General features: G+C 50.0%; 1 protein-coding gene across 1 annotated transcript; it reads left to right on the forward strand.

Moving 5' to 3' along the window:
- The first annotated feature begins 4,680 nt into the window (after positions 1–4,680).
- On the forward strand, positions 4,681–23,811 carry LOC121274721 (sorting nexin-32-like). Its single transcript, XM_041182056.1, has 13 exons — positions 4,681–4,911; positions 9,141–9,245; positions 9,740–9,850; positions 11,570–11,691; positions 12,319–12,442; positions 13,132–13,236; positions 14,048–14,153; positions 15,737–15,812; positions 18,311–18,350; positions 18,480–18,566; positions 20,509–20,668; positions 21,626–21,711; positions 22,390–23,811. Exons 1-13 carry the CDS (start codon positions 4,870–4,872, stop codon positions 22,441–22,443), a joined length of 1,218 nt encoding a protein of 405 aa, XP_041037990.1. The 5' UTR covers positions 4,681–4,869; the 3' UTR covers positions 22,444–23,811.
- Positions 23,812–24,196: the final 385 nt, after the last annotated feature.

Here is a 24,196-nt window from a genome sequence, read left to right on the forward strand (position 1 = left end):
GTGTGTTTGTTTGGGATGGGGTGTTTGAGGGGGATGGGGGTGTTTGATGGGAATAGGGGTGTTTGATGAGGTTGGGGTTGTTTGATGGGGGTGTTTGTTGGGGATGAGGGTGTTTGAGGGGGATGGGGGTATTTGAGGGGGATGAGTGTGTTTGATGGGGATGAGTGTGTTTGTTGGCGATGGGGGTGTTTGATGGGGATGAGTGTGTTTGATGGGGATGAGTGTGTTTGTTGGGGATGGGGGTGTTTGATGGGGATGGGTGTGTTTGATGGGGATGGGGGTATTTGAGGGGGATGGGGGTGTTTGATGGGGATGGGGGTGTTTGATGGGGATGGGGGTGTTTGATGAGGTTGGGGGTGTTTGATGGGGATGAGGGTGTTTGATGAGGTTGGGGGTGTTTGATGAGGTTGGGGGTGTTTGATGGGGATGGGGGTGTTTGATGAGGTTGGGGGTGTTTGATGGGGATGAGGGTGTTTGATGAGGTTGGGGGTGTTTGATGAGGTTGGGGGTGTTTGTTGGGGATGGGGGTGTTTGATGGGGATGGGGGTGTTTGATGAGGTTGGGGGTGTTTGATGAGGTTGGGGGTGTTTGATGGGGATGGGGGTGTTTGATGGGGATGGGGGTGTTTGATGGGGATGGGAGTGTTTGTTGGGGATGGGGGTGTTTGATGGGGATGGGGGTGTTTGATGGGGGATGGTGGTGTTTGATGGGGATGGGGGTGTTTGATGAGGTTGGGGGTGTTTTATGGGGATGGGGGTGTTTGATGAGGTTGGGGGTGTTTGATGGGGATGGGGGTGTTTGATGGGTATAGGGGTGTTTGATGGGGATGGGGGTGGTGGATGGGGTGTTTGATGAGGTTGGGGGTGTTTGATGGGGATGGGGGTGTTTGATGGGGATGGGGGTGTTTGATGAGGTTGGGGGTGTTTGATGGGGATGGGGGTGTTTGATGGGGTTGGGGGTGTTTGATGGGGATGGGGGTGTTTGATGGGGATGGGGGTGGTGGATGGGGTGTTTGATGAGGTTGGGGGTGTTTGATGGGGATGGGGGTGTTTGATGGGGATGGGGGTGTTTGATGAGGTTGGGGGTGTTTGATGGGGATGGGGGTGTTTGATGGGAATAGGGGTGTTTGATGAGGTTGGGGGTGTTTGATGGGGGTATTTGTTGGGGATGGGGGTGTTTGATGGGGATGGGGGTGTCTGATGGGGATAGGGGTGTTTGATGGGGATGGGAGTGTTTGATGAGGTTGGTGGTGTTTGATAAGGTTGGGGGTGTTTGATGGGGATGGGGGTGTTTGATGAGGTTGGGGGTGTTTGATGAGGTTGGGGGTGTTTGATGGGGATGGGGGTGTTTGATGAGGTTGGTGGTGTTTGATGAGGTTGGGGGTGTTTGATGGGGATGGGGGTGTTTGTTGGGGATGGGGGTGTTTGATGGGGGTGGTGGTGTTTGATGAGGTTGGGGGTGTTTGATGGGGATGGGGTGTTTGATGAGGTTGGTGGTGTTTGATGGGGATGGGGGTGTTTGATGGGGATGGGGGTGTTTGTTGGGGATGGTGGTGTTTGATGGGGATGGGGGTGTTTGATGGGGATGGGGGTGTTTGTTGGGGATGGGGGTGTTTGATGGGGATGGGGGTGTTTGATGGGGGTGGTGGTGTTTGATGAGATTGGGGTGTTTGATGGTGATGGGTGTGTTTGTTTGGGATGGGGGTGTTTGAGGGGGATGGGGGTGTTTGATGGGAATAGGGGTGTTTGATGAGGTTGGGGTTGTTTGATGGGGGTGTTTGTTGGGGATGAGGGTGTTTGAGGGGGATGGGGGTATTTGAGGGGGATGAGTGTGTTTGATGGGGATGAGTGTGTTTGTTGGCGATGGGGGTGTTTGATGGGGATGAGTGTGTTTGATGGGGATGAGTGTGTTTGTTGGGGATGGGGGTGTTTGATGGGGATGGGTGTGTTTGATGGGGATGGGGGTATTTGAGGGGGATGGGGGTGTTTGATGGGGATGGGGGTGTTTGATGGGGATGGGGGTGTTTGATGAGGTTGGGGGTGTTTGATGGGGATGAGGGTGTTTGATGAGGTTGGGGGTGTTTGATGAGGTTGGGGGTGTTTGATGGGGATGGGGGTGTTTGATGAGGTTGGGGGTGTTTGATGGGGATGAGGGTGTTTGATGAGGTTGGGGGTGTTTGATGAGGTTGGGGGTGTTTGTTGGGGATGGGGGTGTTTGATGGGGATGGGGGTGTTTGATGAGGTTGGGGGTGTTTGATGAGGTTGGGGGTGTTTGATGGGGATGGGGGTGTTTGATGGGGATGGGGGTGTTTGATGGGGATGGGAGTGTTTGTTGGGGATGGGGGTGTTTGATGGGGATGGGGGTGTTTGATGGGGGATGGTGGTGTTTGATGGGGATGGGGGTGTTTGATGAGGTTGGGGGTGTTTTATGGGGATGGGGGTGTTTGATGAGGTTGGGGGTGTTTGATGGGGATGGGGGTGTTTGATGGGTATAGGGGTGTTTGATGGGGATGGGGGTGGTGGATGGGGTGTTTGATGAGGTTGGGGGTGTTTGATGGGGATGGGGGTGTTTGATGGGGATGGGGGTGTTTGATGAGGTTGGGGGTGTTTGATGGGGATGGGGGTGTTTGATGGGGTTGGGGGTGTTTGATGGGGATGGGGGTGTTTGATGGGGATGGGGGTGGTGGATGGGGTGTTTGATGAGGTTGGGGGTGTTTGATGGGGATGGGGGTGTTTGATGGGGATGGGGGTGTTTGATGAGGTTGGGGGTGTTTGATGGGGATGGGGGTGTTTGATGGGAATAGGGGTGTTTGATGAGGTTGGGGGTGTTTGATGGGGGTCTTTGTTGGGGATGGGGGTGTTTGATGGGGATGGGGGTGTCTGATGGGGATAGGGGTGTTTGATGGGGATGGGAGTGTTTGATGAGGTTGGTGGTGTTTGATAAGGTTGGGGGTGTTTGATGGGGATGGGGGTGTTTGATGAGGTTGGGGGTGATTGATGAGGTTGGGGGTGTTTGATGAGGTTGGGGGTGTTTGATGAGGTTGGTGGTGTTTGATGAGGTTGGGGGTGTTTGATGGGGATGGGGGTGTTTGTTGGGGATGGGGGTGTTTGATGGGGGTGGTGGTGTTTGATGAGGTTGGGGGTGTTTGATGGGGATGGGGGTGTTTGATGAGGTTGGTGGTGTTTGATGGGGATGGGGGTGTTTGATGGGGATGGGGGTGTTTGTTGGGGATGGGGGTGTTTGATGGGGATGGGGGTGTTTGATGAGGTTGGGGGTGTTTGTTGGGGATGGGGGTGTTTGATGAGGTTGGGGGTGTTTGATGGGGGTGGTGGTGTTTGATGAGATTGGGGGTGTTTGATGGTGATGGGTGTGTTTGTTTGGGATGGGGGTGTTTGAGGGGGATGGGGGTGTTTGATGGGAATAGGGGTGTTTGATGAGGTTGGGGTTGTTTGATGGGGGTGTTTGTTGGGGATGGGGGTGTTTGAGGGGGATGGGGGTATTTGAGGGGGATGAGTGTGTTTGATGGGGATGAGTGTGTTTGTTGGGGATGCGGGTGTTTGATGGGGATGAGTGTGTTTGATGGGGATGAGTGTGTTTGTTGGGGATGGGGGTGTTTGATGGGGATGGGGGTGTTTGATGGGGATGGGGGTGTTTGATGGGAATAGGGGTGTTTGATGAGGTTGGGGTTGTTTGATGGGAGTGTTTGTTGGGGATGGGGGTGTTTGAGGGGGATGGGGGTATTTGAGGGGGATGAGTGTGTTTGATGGGGATGAGTGTGTTTGTTGGGGATGGGGGTGTTTGATGGGGATGAGTGTGTTTGATGGGGATGAGTGTGTTTGTTGTGGATGGGGGTATTTGAGGGGGATGGGGGTGTTTGATGGGGATGGGGGTGTTTGATGGGGATGGGGGTGTTTGATGGGGATGGGTGTGTTTGATGGGGATGGGGGTATTTGAGGGGGATGGGGGTGTTTGATGGGGATGGGGGTGTTTGATGGGGATGGGGGTGTTTGATGGGGATGGGTGTGTTTGATGGGGATGGGGGTATTTGAGGGGGATGGGGGTGTTTGATGGGGATGGGGGTGTTTGATGGGGATGGGGGTGTTTGATGGGGATGGGTGTATTTGAGGGGGATGGGGGTATTTGAGGGGGATGGGGGTGTTTGATGGGGATGGGTGTGTTTGTTGGGGATGGGGGTGTTTGATGGGGATGGGGGTTTTGATAGGGGGCTTTTGGGGTGGGAGGGGTCACTTTGACGCCATAGCCCTATGATGACGTCACTTCCTGTTCTGGACTCCGCGAAGCTCTGGTCAAACCTCCCGCCAAAAGCACCGCCCCGGTCAGCTGACCCGTCTCCCTGCAGGAGGCCTCCGGTCAATCTGGAAATTTCTCTGAAATAAACTACAGCTGATACCCGTCAACAAACATCCCCTCCCTCAGAAAATAAAGAAATATGACCGCCGCATTCGGTTCCTGCTGCTAAATATATATATAGAAATAAATATATATTGTCTGGAAGGAAAGATTTATCAGGTGCTGGTCTCGCGGGTAGAAGAATGAGGAAAAAATAATAAATACCAAAGTGCAGGTCGGCGAAGGGAGGGGAAGGCGGGGAGAAATAATCGTCCATTCCACCTTAAGGAGGGGGCGGGGCTGACCCTGACCGACGCGGCGGCCGGCCAATCGGAAGCGGGCGTTCGCGGAGGACCGGCCTGGGGGAGCCACTCGGAGCGGGCAAGGGGCGTGGTGCCAACGAGGCGTCTGCCGGTACAAGAGAGGGTGGCGTCCGCGGCTGAACCTGTTGGACCTCCCAGCGACCAGAGGAACCCTCCCAGCTTCCAGGGCTCTGGCGAGAGCTCAGCAGGGGCAGGAATGGAGGAAAACACAGACCTGTTTGAGGGGGAAGACTCCAAGGTAAGTAACAGCAACACAGATAAAACATGCCCCTTATATATTTAATTTTTTTTTTTTAAAAACTCTTAAAATGCCTTTGCAATCATGTTTTTCTGCTGCTTAAAATGTGCAATTACGAAGTGGACGAGCTGCTCCCTGGAAGCTGCTGAGATTAATATTGAAAGACAAATCTCTTCAATCCTAACTTTTTTTTAAAAAATACATTTGGATTATAATCTAAAGCATTTAAATATGTGTGTTCTCCCCCCCCCCACCCCCCCCCCCCCCCCCCCCCCCCCCGCCCCTGCTAGTTCCTGAACAGTGGAACTAAAGCTGCCTCTGTCTCCTTGTTGTTACAACCATTCCACACATTATATCTGCTGTGCAATTTTTAAACCAAAAAAAAAAAAATTCTGTCTCTTGTGTGTTTTTAAAATCGCTTTCTGGATTTGCAACGTGTCCCTTCTCATAATTGATGCTTTTCATCTCATTCTTGCCTCCCTTCCATTTATTTACAAAATAGTCTGTGCTGCACATCTTAAAAATTGTCTATTGAGTGTGTAATTTAAAAATTATATCTGCTGTGCTATTTAAAAATTGCCCTTTTGCATTTGCAATGTGCCCCCTTTTTATTTATTTTTTTGTTTTCTGATTTAATGCTTCTCACCATCTCATTCTTCCAAATGCTGTTTTTATGTTGCTGCTTTTCTCTCTCTCTCCCCACCACCCATCTCTACAAACATGCAACCTCGAGTTGATTAGAATTTTATGTTTGCCTCTGATTGTCTTCCTCCTTTTAAATCCAAAAAGAAAGATTATTTCATGACCTTGCAGAAGGAGGGGGTGGGAGGAGGAGCCCTGAGAGCTGGTTGTTATGTGAAATTATATGGGTCAAGTTGTGGAAACTGGGGCCCCAGTCTGGTAAGTAACCCAGTTCTAGATCTGCAGATTCACCTGAAGGAATGTCGTGTTGAGGGAGCTGCCCTATTTTAGAAAGAGACAATAACTCGCCAAGGGTTCCTTCCAAACCCGTGACCTCGACCACTTGGAAGGGCAAGGGTAGCAGATAGATGGGAACACCGCCATCTGCAAGTTCCCCTCCAAGTCACTGTCCATCCTGACTTGGAAATATATCGGCCGTTCCTTTACTGTCGCTGGGTCAAAATCCTGGAACTCCCTCCCTAACAGCACCGTGGGTGTACCTACACCACATGGGCTGCAGCAGTTCAAGAAGGCAACTCATCACCCCCTTCTCAAGGGCAATTGGGGATGGGTGATAAAAGCAGGCTAGATGTCTACGTGCTGTCAAATATTAAATAAAATAAAGGTATTAAAGGTTTCATATCTAGTCAGTCCCAGCGTCTTAATTTTCTCTTCTCCTCTCCTGTGGCTGAGGAGAATTTTGTAACTCGCCATTGCTTTCCCTCCTGAGTCTATACATTTGACTATGGGATGCTTCACACTTGAGTCCTATCTCATTTTTTGCTGTGCATCTGGTACACATTTCTTTCCAGTAGAGGATGCTAGATAGCCTGGGCTGAGCAGCCAGGACTGATTGCTGTAGTTGATTTAACTCCCTCGCTTAACTCAGCACAGTTTGAGAACCCTAGAGTCATCACGGCATAGAAGGAGCCCGTTTGAGACCATGTTGACTCTCCACAGAGCAATGCCGTTAGTCCCACTCCCACACTCTATCCCTGCAAGTGGGTGCAGCGTAGATCTACCAGACAGGTACCTGAGTTCCTCGGGTTAAATTACAAGAAGCAATTAGGCTCGTACTTCCTGAGAGTTAAATGGTTAAGGTGCGACTCAATCAAACTTTCCCAGGTGTGAAGGGGAACAGATTGAAAATAAACAATTCATTTTATTTCTGCTGGCTGGGAGAGCACATGGGACGAGGGGGGAAGTGTCTATAAGTTAGAGCGAGACCCCTTCATGGGTGAGATTAGGGAATAATTTGACACGAGAAGGATGGTAGGAGTTGGAGCTCTTCCACAAACAGCAGTTGACCAGTTGTTAGTTTTAAATCTGTTGCGCTTGATGGATTTTTTTTTTCCTTTTGTTATCCTAAGGGATTATGGGGTCAAGGCGGCTAAATGGAGTTGGGTTGCAGATCAACCATGATCTATTTGAAAAGTGGAACTGGCTCAAGGGGCTGAATGGCCTTCTGCTGCTGAGCAGCCTGTCTTGTGGTACCACATGGTCCCTGTTTGCTGGTTCTCAGTGAATGTGTCACCCTGGTGAAGCCTCTAGAGTCTGAGTTGCCCTGGCTACGATTGATATCTTGCCCTTAGACAGCGCAAAGTGGAAAGGTAAAATCATGACTTGTGGTGCGTTCGTGAACATTGTGTTAACGATGTACACAGAATGCGGCCTCATGCTTTTAATGGCCTTCTGGAAGGTTCTGTTTGGCTCCGTAAGTCACTTCCTATGCAAACTGCTCCCTGTATTTGGATACATATGAATTAGGAGCAGGAGTAGGCCATTCGGCCCCTCAAGGCTGCTCCTCCATTCAGTAAGACCACAGCTGATCTCATTGTGGCCTCAATGCCCCTGTCCTACTGACCCACAATAACCTTTGACTCACTTGTTAGACAAGAATCTATCTACCTCGGCCTTATAAAATATTCACCGGGCCCGCATCTAACACACTCTCTCTGGGAAAGAGAGTTCCAATGATTCATGATGTTCTGAAAGAAACAAAATTCTCTTCTCTTCATCTCTGTCTTCAATGGGAGACCCCTTTATTTTTAAACTGTCCCCTGGTTCTCGTCTCTCCCACAAGGGGAAACATCCTCTCAGCCTCCACCCTGTCAAACCCACCCCAGGATCTGATATGTTTCAATAAGATCACCTCTCATTCTTCTAAACTCCAATGGATACAGGCCCAGCCTGTCCTCATAGGATCAGTGCCCCTCCCCATCACAGTTATCGGTCAAGTGAACCTTCTCTGAACTGCTTCAACGCATTTATATCCTTTCTTAAATAAGGAGACAAAAACTGTACACAGTGCTCCAGATGTGGTCTCACCAACGCCCTGTACAGCTGCAGTAAAACATTCCTATTATATCCCATTCCCCTTGCAGTAAACAACATCCCATTTTTCCTTCCTAATCACTTGCTGTACCTGCAGACTAACTTTTCCTGATTCATGTACCAGGACACCCAGATCCCTCTGTACCTCAGAGTTCTGCAATCTCTCTCTCTATTTAAATAATTACTGCTTTTCTATTCTACCTGCCAAAGTGGATAGGTTCACATTTTCCCACATTATACTCCACCTGCCAAATTTTTTCACACTCACTTAACCTTGTTTATGTTCCTGATGGCTATCGCCTATGTGAGTGAGAGACGTAGAGGGAGTTCAGCTGTGCTGCACTCTGTGCTTCAATAGCTGCTTACTGCACCTGGGTGCAGCAGGTAAGGCAGTAAGTGTGTGTCTGTTGTTGGGAATGGGCAGAGGCCTCTGGTTTATCTCCTTCTCCCTCACGCGGAAATGTATCTCAGCGAGTGGCCACTCTCTACCCGTGTCTGCAGGATGGCTTCCATGTGGTGTCACTGTTTGTGTGCGTCTATGATGCATTTGTTGGAAATTAACTCTGCTTTCGATCGAATGTAATTAACTTTCAGCACATGTTGACACTTGTAGATTCCCTGTGACTTTGTTTAACTGAGCAAGATCAGTTTGAGATCATCTGCGAATGTTGGTTAACGATTTTCCAACAGAGATCAACAGCAGGAGCGACGAACCTGCTCAAGATGTTTCTGTTGTGGAAACAGCGCTGGAAATTGCCAGAAGGGAGTAAACAGTCTTAATGTTCATTTAAATAAGGTGTTTACAACATTCTCCCCTTTGGGTGTCTCAGCCCCTAGGGTTAGATACAGAGTAAAGCTCCCTCTACACCATCCCCATCAAACACTCCCAGGACAGGTACAGCACGGGGTTAGATACAGAGTAAAGCTCCCTCTACACTGTCCCCATCAAACACTCCCAGGCCAAGTACAGCACAGGGTTAGACACAGAGTAAAGCTCCCTCTACACTGTCCCCATCAAACACTCCCAGGACAGGTACAGCACGGGGTTAGATACAGAGAAAAGCTCCCTCTACACCGTCCCCATCAAACACTCCTGCTCTGTGGGGTTCAGTATACCACCAAGCTCCTGTGTTGGATGCACCATGCAGAATACAATCAGCAGGCTGTGGCAATGAACCAATCTTGAGCCTGTATGTGTGCTTTTTCTTATGCAGTCACGGACTATGTCAGTGGATCTACAGACGGATTCATCACTACAGGTCGAGATCTCTGATGCAGTCAGTGAGAGAGATAAAGTGAAGTTTACAGTTCACACAAAGGTAAGTGTGAACGGGAATAAACGGGTGCTGAAATATTATGTTTACTGCGAGTGTGTGGCCCTCTAATGTAATCTGCAGAGTACCAAGAAGGGCTTTGCTTAACCAGCTCGCAACTCACCATTAGGAGGTGATGCTGGAGCCTCTGAGAATGTTCGACAGTTCAGTGTTTCCACTCCAGCGACTCGAGCACCACTCTCGAGGCTGATGCTTTGATGCTGAGGGAGTGCCACACTGTCGGAGGTGCCGTCTTTCAGGATGAGACATTAAACCGAGGCCCCGTCTGCCCTCTTGGGTGGGTGTAAAAGATCCCATGGCCACTATTGGAAGAAGAGCAGGGGGGAGTTCTCCCCGGTGTCCTGGGGCCAATTTTTACCCCTCAACCAAATTCACTGGGGGTGGGGCGGGAATAAAAGATTATCTCGGTTGCTTGCTGTTTGTGGGATCTTGCTGTACTTGATGGAGACACTGATTTTCATTTTTCCTCTTTGCCTCAGACAAACCTCGCTCACTTTAAGCAGCCGGAGTTCTCAGTAGTTCGTCAGCACGAAGAATTCATTTGGCTCCATGATGCCTATTTGGAAAATGAGGATTACGCTGGGATTATTGTGAGTGATTGCAGACTGGAGTGTGTACAGGGCACAAAGGGTTAAAATATTTGTGAATTTTGTGTTGACCAAGGTGACACAAATGCTCCCAGGACAGGTACAGCACGGGGTTAGATACAGAGTAAATCTCCCTCTACACTGTCCCCATCAAACACTCCCAGGACAGGTACAGCACGGGGTTAGATACAGAGTAAAGCTCCCTCTACACTGTCCCCATCAAACACTCCCAGGACAGGTACAGCACGGGGTTAGATACAGAGTAAAGCTCCCTCTACACTGTCCCCATCAAACACTCCCAGGACAGGTACAGCACGGGGTTAGATACAGAGTAAAGCTCACTCTACATTGTCCCCATCAAACACTCCCAGGACAGATACAGCACAGGGTTAGATACAGAGTAAAGCTCCCTCTACACTGTCACCATCAAACACTCCCAGGACAGGTACAGCACGGGGTTAGATACAGAGTAAATCTCCCTCTACACTGTCCCCATCAAACACTCCCAGGACAGGTACAGCACGGGGTTAGATACAGAGTAAAGCTCCCTCTACACTGTCCCCATCAAACACTCCCAGGACAGGTACAGCACGGGGTTAGATACAGAGTAAAGCTCCCTCTACACTGTCCCCATCAAACACTCCCAGGACAGGTACAGCACGGGGTTAGATACAGAGTAAAGCTCACTCTACATTGTCCCCATCAAACACTCCCAGGACAGATACAGCACAGGGTTAGATACAGAGTAAAGCTCCCTCTACACTGTCACCATCAAACACTCCCAGGACAGGTACAGCACGGGGTTAGATACAGAGTAAAGCTCCCTCTACACCGTCCCCATCAAACACTCCCAGGACAGGTACAGCACGGGGTTAGATACAGAGTAAAGCTCCCTCTACAGTGTCCCCATCAAACACTCCCAGGACAGGTACAGCACGGGGCAGCACGGGGTTAGATACAGAGTAAAGCTCCCTCTACACTGTCCCCATCAAACACTCACAGGACAAGTACTGCACGGGGTTAGATACAGAGTAAAGCTCCCTCTACACCGTCCCCATCAAACACTCCCAGGACAGGTACAGCACGGGGTTAGATACAGAGTAAAACTCCCTCTACACTGTCCCCATCAAACACTCCCAGGACAGGTACAGCACGGGGTTAGATACAGGGTAAAGCTCCCTCTACACTGTCCCCATTAAACACTCCCAGGACAGGTACAGCACGGGGTTAAATACAGAGTAAAGCTCCCTCTACACTGTCCCCATCAAACACTCACAGGACAAGTACTGCACGGGGTTAGATACAGAGTAAAGCTCCCTCTACACCGTCCCCATCAAACACTCCCAGGACAGGTACAGCACGGGGTTAGATACAGGGTAAAGCTCCCTCTACACTGTCCCCATTAAACACTCCCAGGACAGGTACAGCACGGGGTTAGATACAGAGTAAAGCTCCCTCTACACTGTCCCCATCAAACACTCCCAGGACAGGTACAAGGTTGCAGACGACCGAATACAGTGTGTCGTCTGCCCTCTTAGGTGGATGTGAAAGATCCCACAGACACTATTTGAAGAAGAGCAGGTGGGGGTCCTATTTCCTGCCCCTGACCCCGGTGTCCTGGGACCAACATTTATTGCCCAAAGAACCGATTGGCTGGGTTATTGCTACAATGCTGTTTGCGGGATCTTGCTGTACGTGTAAAATTGTGGTCCCTGATTACAGATCCCTCCTGCCCCCCCAAAGCCGAACTTTGATGCGTCAAGGGAGAAGCTGCAGAAACTTGGAGAGGGGGATGGTTCGATGACCCGTGAGGAGTTTGCCAAGATGAAGCAAGAGCTGGAATCGTGAGCGGCAATGGGGAACGATGGTGAAGTGGTGGGGGGGGTGTGGGGTGGGCAAGGTTGTGTCCTGGACGCAGGGGCTGAAGTGTTTGCCTAACCCAACTGTGAACACCCATCCCAGCTCTTGCCTCTGTCTCCCTTCCCACTCGCCTGGTGTCTGGAGTGATGGCTCTTGTACAGCCCATGGGACCTTCCATGGTTCCCTTGTCCAGATGTCAGAACAAGAGCATTTGGGCTCTCGAGGATCCGGAAGGTTCTGCCACCCGCCTTTGCACGGGAGGGTTTGCCTGTGTAAGCTTTGACCGCCAGCCCTGACATTATCTTCCCAAATCCGCAGGCCATTCGGCCCATCTGGTGTTTCTGCCCCACTCGAGCCTCCTCCCCCCCCCCCACCCCCGCAATCACCATATCCTTCTACTCCTTTCTCCCTCATGTGATTATCCAGCTTCCCCCTTTAAATGTGTCGATACTATTCACCTCGACCACTCCCTGTGGGAGCGAGTCCCACATTCTCCCCACTCTTTGGGTGAAGAAGTTGCTCCTGAATTCCTTTATTCTCTATCTGTCTGTCTGTGTGTGTGTGTGTGTCTCTCTGACTGGTATTCTCTCTCCCTCTCTCTCTCACCGCAGCGAGTACCTGGCCATCTTTAAGAAGACTGTGGCGATGCACGAAGTTTTCCTGCAGCGTCTGGCTGCTCACCCACAGCTCCGGAGGGACCACAACTTCTTTGTGTTTCTGGAGTATGACCAGGATGTAAGTCTGTCCTGCCCCGGGGTGGGAGGCTAAACAGAATAATGTGTCCCTACCATCCTCACGTCATTTCTCCCCTTGCCGGAATGGGAATTATGCTCTTGGACCATACAGTCCCGATCGCGAGGCTGGGACAGGTTCTCAAACAGGCACACAACACACCTGCACCTGTCTACATGCCTAGGAACGACTCTCCTGCTGGGCCCACAGCTTCCCTCAATCAGCATCGTGCAGAAATCAAGGTCGTGGGTTTGAGCTCCACGATGCAGGCTGATGCTCCTGGCTCAGTGCGGAGGGAGCACCGCACTGTCTGGGATGGGGTAGGGGGCGGGGCTGACAGGGGTTCAGTGCCGTCTTTCAGGATGAGCCATTAAACCGAGGCCCCGTCTGCCCTCGGTTGGGGGTAAAAGATCCCATGGCCACTATTGGGAGAAGAGCAGGGGGGAGTTCTCCCCGGTGTCATGGGGCCAATATTTATCCCTCACCCAACATCACTAAAAAAGATGATCTGGGTCATTATCACATTGCTGTTTGTGGGATCTTGCTGTGTGTAAATTGGCTGCTGAGTTTCCTACATTACAACAGGGGCCACACTTCAAAACAAACAGTCCCTCATTGTCTGTGAAACACTTTGAGACGTCCTGAGTTGGTGACAGGAGCTGGAGAGATGAACAATCTTTCTCTCTTAACAGCTAAGTGTTCGTGGTAAGAACAGGAAGGAGATACTGGGTGGATTTCTGAAGAACATTGTGAAGACTGCTGACGAAGCACTAATAACTGGGATCTCAGGGATTAAGGTAACATCCTGACCTCCGGGCAGTCTTTATCCCTGAATATTTTTAAAATGCTTGAGTTTGTTTCTGTTAATTCGGTAGGTAACAGGGTTTAATTGGTAAATAGAATTAATCTCCCTCTACACTGTCCCCATCAAACACTCCCAGGACAGGTACAGCACGGGGTTAGATACAGAGTAAAGCTCCCTCTACACTGTCCCCATCAAACACTCCCAGGACAGGTACAGCACGGGGTTAGATACAGAGTAAATCTCCCTCTACACTGTCCCCATTAAACACTCCCAGGACAGGTACAGCACGGGGTTAGATACAGAGTAAAGCTCCCTCTACACCGTCCCCATCAAACACTCCCAGGACAGGTACAGCACGGGGTTAGATACAGAGTAAAGCTCCCTCTACACTGTCCCCATCAAACACTCCCAGGACAGGTACAGCACGGGGTTAGATACAGAGTAAAGCTCCCTCTACACTGTCCCCATCAAACACTCCCAGGACAGGTACAGCACGGGGTTAGATACAGAGTAAAGCTCCCTCTACACTGTCCCCATTAAACACTCCCAGGACAGGTACAGCACAGGATTAGATACAGAGTAAAGCTCCCTCTACATTATCCCCATCAAACACTCCCAGGACAGGTACAGCACGGGGTTAGGTACAGAGTAAAGCTCCCTCCATGCAGCAATGTGCTGGAGATTAATTCTCTTTTCAAGGGTCTTCTGTGTCCAGCTGGGTTCCTGAGGGAAGTATTTGAAGCCTCTCCCTGGGGAATTAATTTTCCTAATTCAGTGATAACATTCTCCCTCTCCTCCTGCAGGAAGTCGATGAGTTCTTTGAACATGAGCGAACCTTCCTAATTGAATATCATAATCGGGTCAAGGACGCCACCTTGAAGGCAGACAAGAAAACTCGCTCGCACAAAAGTAGGTTTCTGCTTTGCTGTTGGGACCTCTTGACCGTCCTGAATGTTTACTGATCTCATTGACGTTCACTCAGTCCACGCTCCTCCTCACCAAACACCCCAGGCTCTTGGTCCTCCCAATTTCAACCCCACCTGTCCTCCCCGCTCCCAGCCACACTGTTGAAATAGAGTTTCATTAACCCGTTGCACAGGAACGGAAGTGGCCATTCATTTCTCCTGGGGTATGTTGGCTGTCCCATTCACTTTGATCACAGTTGGTCTGTATCTTAACCTGCCTTGGTTCTGTAAACCTTAATCCTCTTACCCAACAAAAATCCACCTGTCTCCATTTTGACATTTTACAAATGGGCCTCGACAGAGAGTTCCAGATTTCCACTCCCCTTTGTGTGAGGAGGTGCTTCCTGACATCACCCCTGAATGGCCTGGCTCCCGTTTTAAGGTTCTGCCCCTTTGTTCTGCACCTGTCCTGGTCACCCCATGCCAGAGTTGTTCGGGTCTGAGAAACTATCAAATCCTTTAATCAACTTAAATCCCTCGATTAGATCCCCCCACCCCCCTTTGAACCTTCTACACTCGATGGAATACAAGCCCTAGTCTGTGTGACCCACCCTCGTAATTTAACCCCTTCAGCCCCGGGACCATGCTGGTGAATCTGCGCTGAGCCCCCCCTCCAGGGGCAATATCTCCCCCCTGTGGGGGGCAGGGCCCAAGACTGATCAGTGGCTCTGGATGGGGGGGTCCGAGCAGAGCTTCATATAAACTGTAACCTAATGTCCAGCCCTTTGTATTCCAGCTGCTGAGATAAAGGGCAGCATTCCAGGAGACCTTGTCACTTATTTCTTCTTCCTGTCCTCCAGCTTTGAGTGATTCCTGTACTTGCAACTCGAAATCCCTCTGCTCCTCCACAGTTCCCAGCCTCTCGCCTTTCAGGAAATCTCCAGACTACCTTCATCTGGTCTAATACTGAATAACCTCACACTTCCCCAGGCTGAAGTCCTCCTGTCTGCCACAGTTGAGTCCGCTTCAATGCCCCTTTGCCACCCAGCTGGGTGTCATTAGCAGATGTGGAGCTAACGCTACCTATTGGTTTGCGAAAGCCATTTTTGTAGATGCTGTGGGCCGCAGACTGGAGAGAGAGACCATTCCTGTCCTTTAGCTCGTGTCGCTGGTTAGCATTTGTTGCCCATTCCTGTATGCCCTTAAACTGTGTAGAGGGGCAGTTAAGGGTCACCCACGTTGCTGTGGGTCTGGAGTCACATACAAGACAGACTGGGTAAAAGGATGACAGATTTCCTTCCCCGAAAGTGAGTTTTTAAAACAAATCAGTTTCCGTAGTCACTAGTACTTTATAATTCCAGATTTATTAATTGAATTTAAATTCCACCGGCTGCTGTAGCGGGATTTGAACCTGTGTCCCCAGAGCATTAGCCTGGGCTAGTGGATTGCTCACTAGATGATGGTGTAGTGTTAATGTCACTACACTATTGTCTTCCCCCTGTCTACATTGAACTCTATCAGCCACCAGGAACTGAAACTGTGTGTGTGTCTCTCTCTCTCTCTCTCTCTCTCTCTCTCTCTCCACAGATGTAGCTGAGGATTACATCCCAATCTCTTCTGCCTTATCTGGTTTGGGAACTCTGGACTCTAACCCACTCAGCAAGTACGAGAGCATTCATTTTTTTCCCTGATATTATGGTGTGTGATGGCTGTAGGTGCGCAAGTAACTGTTTGCCCTGGCTCGAGTCTGAGGGGTAATATGTTTTAGCCACGCTCCAGAGACTGAGGCAGTGCTGTACTGTCGGAGGTGCTGGCTTTCAGATAAGGTGTTAAACTGAGGCCCCTGTCTACCCTCTTGGGTGGTTTTTTTAAAAGTTTGACGGCCACTATTGCAAGAAGAGCAGGTGGCGTTCCCCTGGAGTCCTAGGGCCAATATTTATCTCTCAATCAACATCGCTCAAAACAGATAATCTGGGTCATGCACAGCAAATTCCCACACAGCATTGTGATAAATTGTTATTGAAGTTCACTGAACCGTGTAGAGGGAGCTTTACTCTGTATCTAACCCCATGCTGTACCTGTCCTGGGAGCGTTTGATGGGGACAGTGTAGAGGGAGCTTTACTCTGTATCTAACCCCGTGCTGTACCTGTCCTGGGAGTGTTTGATGGGGACAGTGTAGAGGGAGATTTACTCTGTATCTAACCCCGTGCTGTACCTGTCCTGGGAGTGTTTGATGGGGACAGTGTAGAGGGAGCTTTACTCTGTATCTAACCCCGTGCTGTACCTGTCCTGGGAGTGTTTGATGGGGACGGTGTAGAGGGAGATTTACTCTGTATCTAACTCCGTGCTGTACCTGTCATCGGAGTGTTGGATTTGCACTGTGTAGAGGGAGCTTTACTGTATTTCTACCCCGTGCTGTCCCTGCGCGGGGTGTGTTTGATGGGGACAGTGTGGAGGGAGCTTTACTCTATCTAACCCCGTGCTGTACCTGTCTTGGGATTGCTTGATGGGGACAGTGTAGAGGTAGTTTTACTCTGGAAATCACCCCGTGCTGTACCTCTTCTGGGATTGTTTGATGGGTACTGTATAGAGGGAGCTTTACTCTGTATCTAACCCCGTGCTGTACCTGTCCTGGGAGTGTTTGATGGGGACAGTGTAGAGGGAGCTTTACTCTGTATCTAACCCCGTGCTGTAACTGTCCTGGGAGTGTTTGATGGGGACAGTGTAGAGGGAGCTTTACTCTGTATCTAACCCCGTGCTGTACCTGTCCTGGGAGTGTTTGATGGGGACGGTGTAGAGGGAGCTTTACTCTGTATCTAACCCCGTGCTGTACCTGTCCTGGGAGTGTTTAATGGGGACAGTGTAGAGGGAGCTTTACTCTGTATCTAACCCCGTGCTGTACCTGTCCTGGGAGTGTTTAATGGGGACAGTGTAGAGGGAGCTTTACTCTGTATCTAACCCCGTGCTGTACCTGTCCTGGGAGTGTTTAATGGGGACAGTGTAGAGGGAGCTTTACTCTGTATCTAACCCCGTGCTGTACCTGTCCTGGGAGTGTTTAATGGGGACAGTGTAGAGGGAGCTTTACTCTGTATCTAACCCCGTGCTGTACCTGTCCTGGGAGTGTTTGATGGGGACAGGTGTAGAGGGAGCTTTACTCTGTATCTAACCCCGTGCTGTACCTGTCCTGGGAGTGTTTGATGGGGACAGTGTAGAGGGAGCTTTACTTTGTATCTAACCCCGTGCTGTACCTGTCCTGGGAGTGTTTGATGGGGACAGTGTAGAGGGAGCTTTACTCTGTATCTAACCCCGTGCTGTACCTGTCCTGGGAGTGTTTGATGGGGACGGTGTAGAGGGAGCTTTACTCTGTATCTAACCCCGTGCTGTACCTGTCCTGGGAGTGTTTGATGGGGACAGTGTAGAGGGAGCTTTACTCTGTATCTAACCCCGTGCTGTCCCTGTCCTGGGAGTGTTTGATGGGGACAGTGTAGAGGGAGCTTTACTCTGTATCTAACCCCGTGCTGTACCTGTCCTGGGAGTGTTTGATGGGGACAGTGTTGAGGGAGCTTTACTCTGTATCTCACCCTGTGCTGTACCTGTCCTGGGAGTGTTTGATGGGGACAGTGTAGAGAGAGCTTTACTCTGTATCTAACCCCATGCTGTACCTGTCCTGGGAGTGTTTGATGGGGACAGTGTAGAGGGAGCTTTACTCTGTATCTAACCCCGTGCTGTACCTGTCCTGGGAGTGTTTGATGGGGACAGTGTTGAGGGAGCTTTACTCTGTATCTAACCCCGTGCTGTAACTGGACTGTCTATTTGAGACACTTGTTTTATTTGAGAAATTTGGGAGTTTCTAACTTCAAGATCTTAAACTAGTTTCTTGGAATGTGCGGAGAGGGCTGTCAGCAGAATTTGCCCATCCCGTATCCAGACCTCCAAGAAGCAGCTGGGTCTGGTTGGTGCTTTGCACTGGGGCCAAGACCACTTTGGAAGGTGCGGTCTCTGGCTGTCCTGGCGGGGGGGGGACCAGACTGTAGACTGCTCTGTTTAGGGCAATGTCTGCCAGACCGGCAGCTGGAGGAAGCTGCTGACTTTGAGCCTTGCATTCTAATCAAGCAATGAGATCAACTTCCCCATTCACATTCTCTCTTTCTTCTTTGCAGAAACTTCCTCAAACTTGCAGAACTTTTTGAGAAACTCCGGGTAAGAAGGAATACGTTGCTCTTGTTGGTGCTTGACTCTCGTGCCTGTATCCATGCCCACATTACCCTCCTGCCTGACTCTCTCCAGCAAGTCAATGGCTTACTATAACAATTCTATTACTCTCTGCAGAAATTGGAAGGTCGTGTGGCCTCTGATGAAGACTTGAAGCTTTCAGACTTGTTGAGATATTACATGAGAGATTCACAGGCAGCAAAAGTGAGTTTCTTCCTCCTTTTGTGACCCTCTGTGTATATTTCCAAGCACCCACACTCTCACTCCACATCCAACAACTGACTGACTGGGGTACGGGGTCCCCCTCCTCTCCTGAAGGTGCTGACTCTCACTGGGGTGCAGGGTCCCCCTCCTCTCCTGAAGGTGCTGACACTCACTGGGGTACAGGTTCCCCTCCTCTCCTGAAGGTGCTGACACTCACTGGGATACAGTGTCCCCCTCCTCTCCTGAAGGTGCTGACTCTCACTGGGGTACAGGGTCCCCCTCCTCTCCTGAAGTTGCTGATTCTCACTGGGGTACATGTCCCCCTCCTCTCCTGAAGGTGCTGACTCTCACTGGGGTACAGGGTCCCCCTCCTCTCCTGAAGTTGCTGACTCTCACTGGGGTCCGGGGTCCCCCTCCTCTCCTGAAGGTGCTGACTCTCACTGGGGTAAAGGGTCCCCCTCCTCTCCTGAAGGTGCTGACTCTCACTGGGGTAAAGGGTCCCCCTCCTCTCCTGAAGTTGCTGATTCTCACTGGGGTACATGTCCCCCTCCTCTCCTGAAGGTGCTGACTCTCACTGGGGTACAGGGTCCCCCTCCTCTCCTGAAGTTGCTGACTCTCACTGGGGTCCGGGGTCCCCCTCCTCTCCTGAAGGTGCTGACTCTCACTGGGGTAAAGGGTCCCCCTCCTCTCCTGAAGGTGCTGACTCTCACTGGGGTAAAGGGTCCCCCTCCTCTCCTGAAGTTGCTGACTCTCGATGTTTCTGCTCTACATGATCCTCCTCCCACCCGATTTTTCATCTCTTTCCCCCCCCACCCCCCCAGTCACCATATCCTTCTACTCCTTTCTCCCTCATATGTTTCTCCAGCTTCTCCCTTAAATGTATCGATACTATTCATCTCGACCACTCCCCGTGGGAGTGAGTCCCACATTCTCCCCACTCTCTGGGTGAAGGAGTTTCTCCTGATTTCCTCTTAACCAGCTGGGATGGGTAATCTGAAATGGAAATAAGTGAGAGAATTCACCCTCTGAGTCTTGTCGACATCTTGGTCACATAAGGAGCAGCTGGAGGCTGCAGAAGTTACTGGCCATGTTGATCTGTGATTTGGTGATTAAATGCAGTGTTTGGATATGCAGTGGGCTACCCCAATGTGTTCTGGTGCAATCGCTGTAATCACCCCCACCTCCTGCCACAATCTCTATAAGTTACTGCTTCTCCCTGGAGAAATGTGCTGCAAGTGAGATAGCGAGACTTTGCAGTGTGAGACCTGTGTGAACTTAAGAAATAGGACCAGGGGTAGACCATTCAGCCCATCTAGCCTGCTTTGCCATTCAGTACAATCATGGCTGATCATTGGCTTCAACTCCACTTCCCCGCCTGCTCCCCACATCCCTCGCTTCCCTGGAGACCCCAGAAACCTGCCTGTCCCAGCCTTGAATGTGTTCAATGATGGAGCATCTACAACACACTCCTGGGATAGAGAGCTCCAATGACTCTCAACCATTCTTGAGTGAAGGAATTTCTCCCCATCAGTCCTCAACGATCAGCCACTTATCCTGAGACGGGGCCCCCATGTTCTGGGCTCCCCAGTTGCCCTCCCTCTGCCCTCCAATCCATGTCTTTGTTGCCTTCAGACAACACTACCCCCCCGGCCCTCCATAAACTTCAGCTCCTCCAAAGCTTTGCACCAAATTTCCATCGCTCCACCATTGGGGGCCGTGCCTTCAGCTGCCTGGAGCCCTGAGCTCTGGGATTACCTCCTTAAACCTCTCCGCCTTGGTGCCCTTTAAAACTGGCCTCTTTAACCCAGAGTTTTTGGGCCCCAGTCTTTCGTATCAAATTTTCATTTTGTATCTTATGTTGCGCTCTCTTGTTGCGAAGCACCTTGGGGAGGTTTTACTCCGTTAAAGATGATCTATAAACTTGAGTTTATTTTTTGCTTAGGACCTTCTGTACCGGAGAGCTCGCTCTCTGTCCGATTACGAAAATGCCAACAAAGCCCTGGACCGAGCCCGCATGAAGAACAAGGAGGTGAAGCACGCGGAGGCCAATCAGCTGCTCTCCTGTCAGAAATTCGAGAAGCTCTCTGACTCAGCCAAGCAAGGTAACTGGCACCTTGGCTCTTTCCTCTGAGCTTGTTTCTGAAGACCTGCTTGTTTTTGTGTGTGTGTGTACACTTTTTTTTTGAAAAAGGATAGATGATTGGTTCCATGTGTTTCTGGGGCAAGCAGGTGACCAGAAAGCTGAACCAGGGGACCCCTGCTGGGACCATGCGGCATTGTCTGATCCCTGCCAAACGGACTGACGATAGCATGGAGTGGATCGTGGGCAAGTGAATACCCTCCATGATCCCAGTAGGAAATGCTTGCATACATACCGCACTGTGGGAGCGCCGCCCTGTCGGAGTGTCAGTGCTGAGGGAGTGCCGCACTGTCGGAGGGTCAGTGCTGAGGGAGTGCCGCACTGTCGGAGGGTCAGTGCTGAGGGAGCGCCGCACTGTCGGAGGGTCAGTGCTGAGGGAGTGCTGCACTGTCGGAGGTGCCGTCTTTCAGGATGAGACTTTAAACCGAGGCCCCATCTGCCCTCTCGGGTGGGTGTAAAAGATCCCATGGCCACTATTGGGAGAAGAGCAGGGGGGAGTTCTCCCTGGTGTCCTGGGGCCAATATTTATCCCTCACCCAACATCACTAAAAACAGATGATCTGGGTCATTATCACGCTGCTGTATGTGGGATCTTGCTGTGCGTCAATTGGCTGCTGTTTCCTACATTACAACAGTGACCACACTTAAAAAAAAAAAAAGTCCTTCGTTGTGTGTGAAACACTCTGGGACATCCTGAGGGGGTGACAGGAGCTGTGGAGATGGAGTTTTATTTTCCCTGTCTTTCCTCCAGCCCTGCCCCACAGTCACTCCTCCCTCCTTTAACACTGCCTGTGCTGCCCCATCCAGCCCTGACTTGGCATCTAGTGGGCAATTCACAGGGGCAGCTCGGGGGTTCAGCCTTCCGATTTTGTATTTTCTCAGGGAACTCTGATCCAAAACTCTCTCTCTTTTCACATAGAGCTCACGGACTTTAAAGTTCGAAGAGTCTCTGCCTTTCGGAAGAACATGATTGAAATGACTGAGCTGGAGCTAAAACATGCTAAGGTAGGTACTAGACATTGGTGCAGACGAGTCCTTGGATAACTCTCTAAGCTGTGTCTGTGCTGATTAGAATTACAGATAGAAATGTCATCACTCAATTGATTGAGCTGGAACATGTTAGCTAAAGGAAGAGGAGCTGAATTCTGTGGCTACTGTCCAAAAAAACACAAACCAGCCTGCACTGGAAGAGAGATTTGCAGGATTTATGGAGGGGGTGAAAGCTGGGGGATGTGCAACTAAATTAATCTGCTCTTTGAAAGAGCCAGCACAGATTGATGGGATGAATGGCCTCCCTGTTTTTAAGAATCTCATTTCTGTATGCTTTGGGTGCTTTATTTCCTCTGCGAGTGCCTTTTCCCATCCCTGGGAGCTCGTCCAGCCCCTCTGGTTTCCATCGCTCCACCATTGGCGGCTGTGTCTTCAGCTACCTGGGGCCCTGAGCTCTGGAATTCCCTCCCTAAACCTCTCCCTCTTTTTTAAAGACACCCCTTTAGAACGGAGTGGAATTTGGTCCCCAGTCCCAAATATCTCGTGTGGCTCGGGGACAAATTTCTGTCTGACTTACATTCCTGTGAAGCACCTTGAGGATGTTTTTACTGTTAAAAGGTGCCAGATCAATGTAGGGTGCTGTTGTGACCTTTTGTGACGTAATTTTTTTTATTCGTGTCTCTACATTTCCAGGCCAACCTGTTACTACTGAGGAATTGCCTGAGTTCACTGCGAGGGGAACAGTAACCTGTCCCCAAAGCTACACTACACGGTGTTCAGAGAGGAGCAGCTTTCTATCACCCTACCCCCACCAACAAAAAAAAAACTTTTTTTATTTTTCATGTTAGAATTGTTTTGGCAGCTGAGAAGTGAAAACCAGCTGGAAGGTTGGAGATTGCAATGTGGTTCTGCCAGTCATTGGATATGACTTTTTCCTCTCACCCCTGCCGAGTTAGGGGCTGTTTCCCTCTGCCTATGGACTGGGGAGGAGGGAGGGTGACTCCATCATTAGGGGGATGTTGAACATGCAGCTTCTGTGTAGGAAGGCTGACCCTACAGTCCTACTCACTCTTTCTCTTCCCACCCCCCCCCCCCACCACCCATTCAAAGGGGTGTTCATGTAGGTCGCCTGAGGGAAGGATCTCCCTGACCAAGACGATGTTTGCTGTCCACTTTCTTCCCAACTCTTGTTTAGACCACAACTCATCCAGCTCTCCCAGTCACCTGATTGCAGCCTGTTCACTGAACTGCCCTGGTAGTTGATGCTAGACAACTGCAGTACTTCAGTACTGTAGGTCTACTTTGGCAAGTGATTATCCTTATTCCACAGTGTACCTTTTATCAGTGGGTAACCTCTGAAGACAAGATACCTCTTATTTTTGCCCCACCACATGGGGGAACAATGGCAGATGAGCTTGTGACAATCCCCAGCACTTGTTCTGACCACATCCAGTGGCAGTATGTGCACAGTTGCAACTGGACTGACTGATAAGAACTGGAGGCCCTGCTTCTTCAGCATAAATTTCAACTCCTTGTAACAAAGAATTTGTTTTAAACCACTGGAGGGGGCACTTTAGGTCAGTGTGGGGAGACCTTCACTATCTCACCTTCATGCTGTCCCTGTCTTGGGTGTGTTTGATGGGATCGGTGTAGAGGGAGTTTTACACTCACCCTGGCAGTGGTTGATTTGTTTTTTTTTTGGGATTAACACTCCCTCCAGTGATCGAAGGAACACTACATATGTGGAGGGAGTGTGTGCAGCAAACAGTGCTTGCTGCTGGACAATATTTGGTAGATATTGCTAAAGGTATTGTCACTTTTGTGTTGACCTGCACAAATGACTACTGTTGTTCTCCAATCCTTGATATTGTCAACAGGCAAGCCTTACTGCATGTCTAATCACATTCAATGAAATTATTTAATTTACTAGGTCTAAAATTAAATGCACTATGTAAAAGATTAAATTCCAAAATCAAATTTTGAACACTGAGCTTAAATGAAGGGAACAGTAATGTAAGGACTTGAGCCCCAGGCTGTTGTGTAATTGTTTGAAGTCGATTTAAATTTATGTAAAGGTCTTCAATTTGTAAATAAAATATCAAGCAGAAAATCAAACCAGTGTTTGAATTATTGTGCAGTTTCATGGAAGGTCACCTTAACCAATTCAGGTTGAGTTTGTGCAGCTTTTTGGCTTGATGTTAATGGACTTGCTTGTTTGAAGCAGCTCCTAACAAATATCCTTGCAGAATATGTATATATTGACAGCTAGGAAGATGCAAGGACATTATGGTCTGAAGGCTTAACAGTACCTTGAGAGATACAAAAACCATGTGGCACATCCAGGAGCAGGGGTGTTGTCTTTGCTAATATTTTTTGAAACTTGCTATGTCAACAATTCCAATAAAGTGTGAAGCTGTGTAAACTTGGAATGCAGGAGTCCTATGTTAGCATCAGCAATAGTCGACTGGCTGAAAACAGTTTGGGGGAAATGTTTATTTTC

Source organism: Carcharodon carcharias (assembly GCF_017639515.1).
Source record: "Carcharodon carcharias isolate sCarCar2 chromosome 37 unlocalized genomic scaffold, sCarCar2.pri SUPER_37_unloc_2, whole genome shotgun sequence".
Classification (NCBI taxonomy): domain Eukaryota; kingdom Metazoa; phylum Chordata; class Chondrichthyes; order Lamniformes; family Lamnidae; genus Carcharodon; species Carcharodon carcharias.

Excerpts from the sequence above, each read along its gene's own strand:
- LOC121274721 (XM_041182056.1), top strand. The coding sequence starts at position 4,870 with ATGGAGGAAAACACAGACCTGTTTGAGGGGGAAGACTCCAAG. Across the intron at positions 13,237-14,047 it reads CTGGGATCTCAGGGATTAAG|GAAGTCGATGAGTTCTTTGA; the intron begins GTAACATCCTGA and ends CTCCTCCTGCAG. Across the intron at positions 15,813-18,310 it reads GACTCTAACCCACTCAGCAA|AAACTTCCTCAAACTTGCAG; the intron begins GTACGAGAGCAT and ends TCTTCTTTGCAG.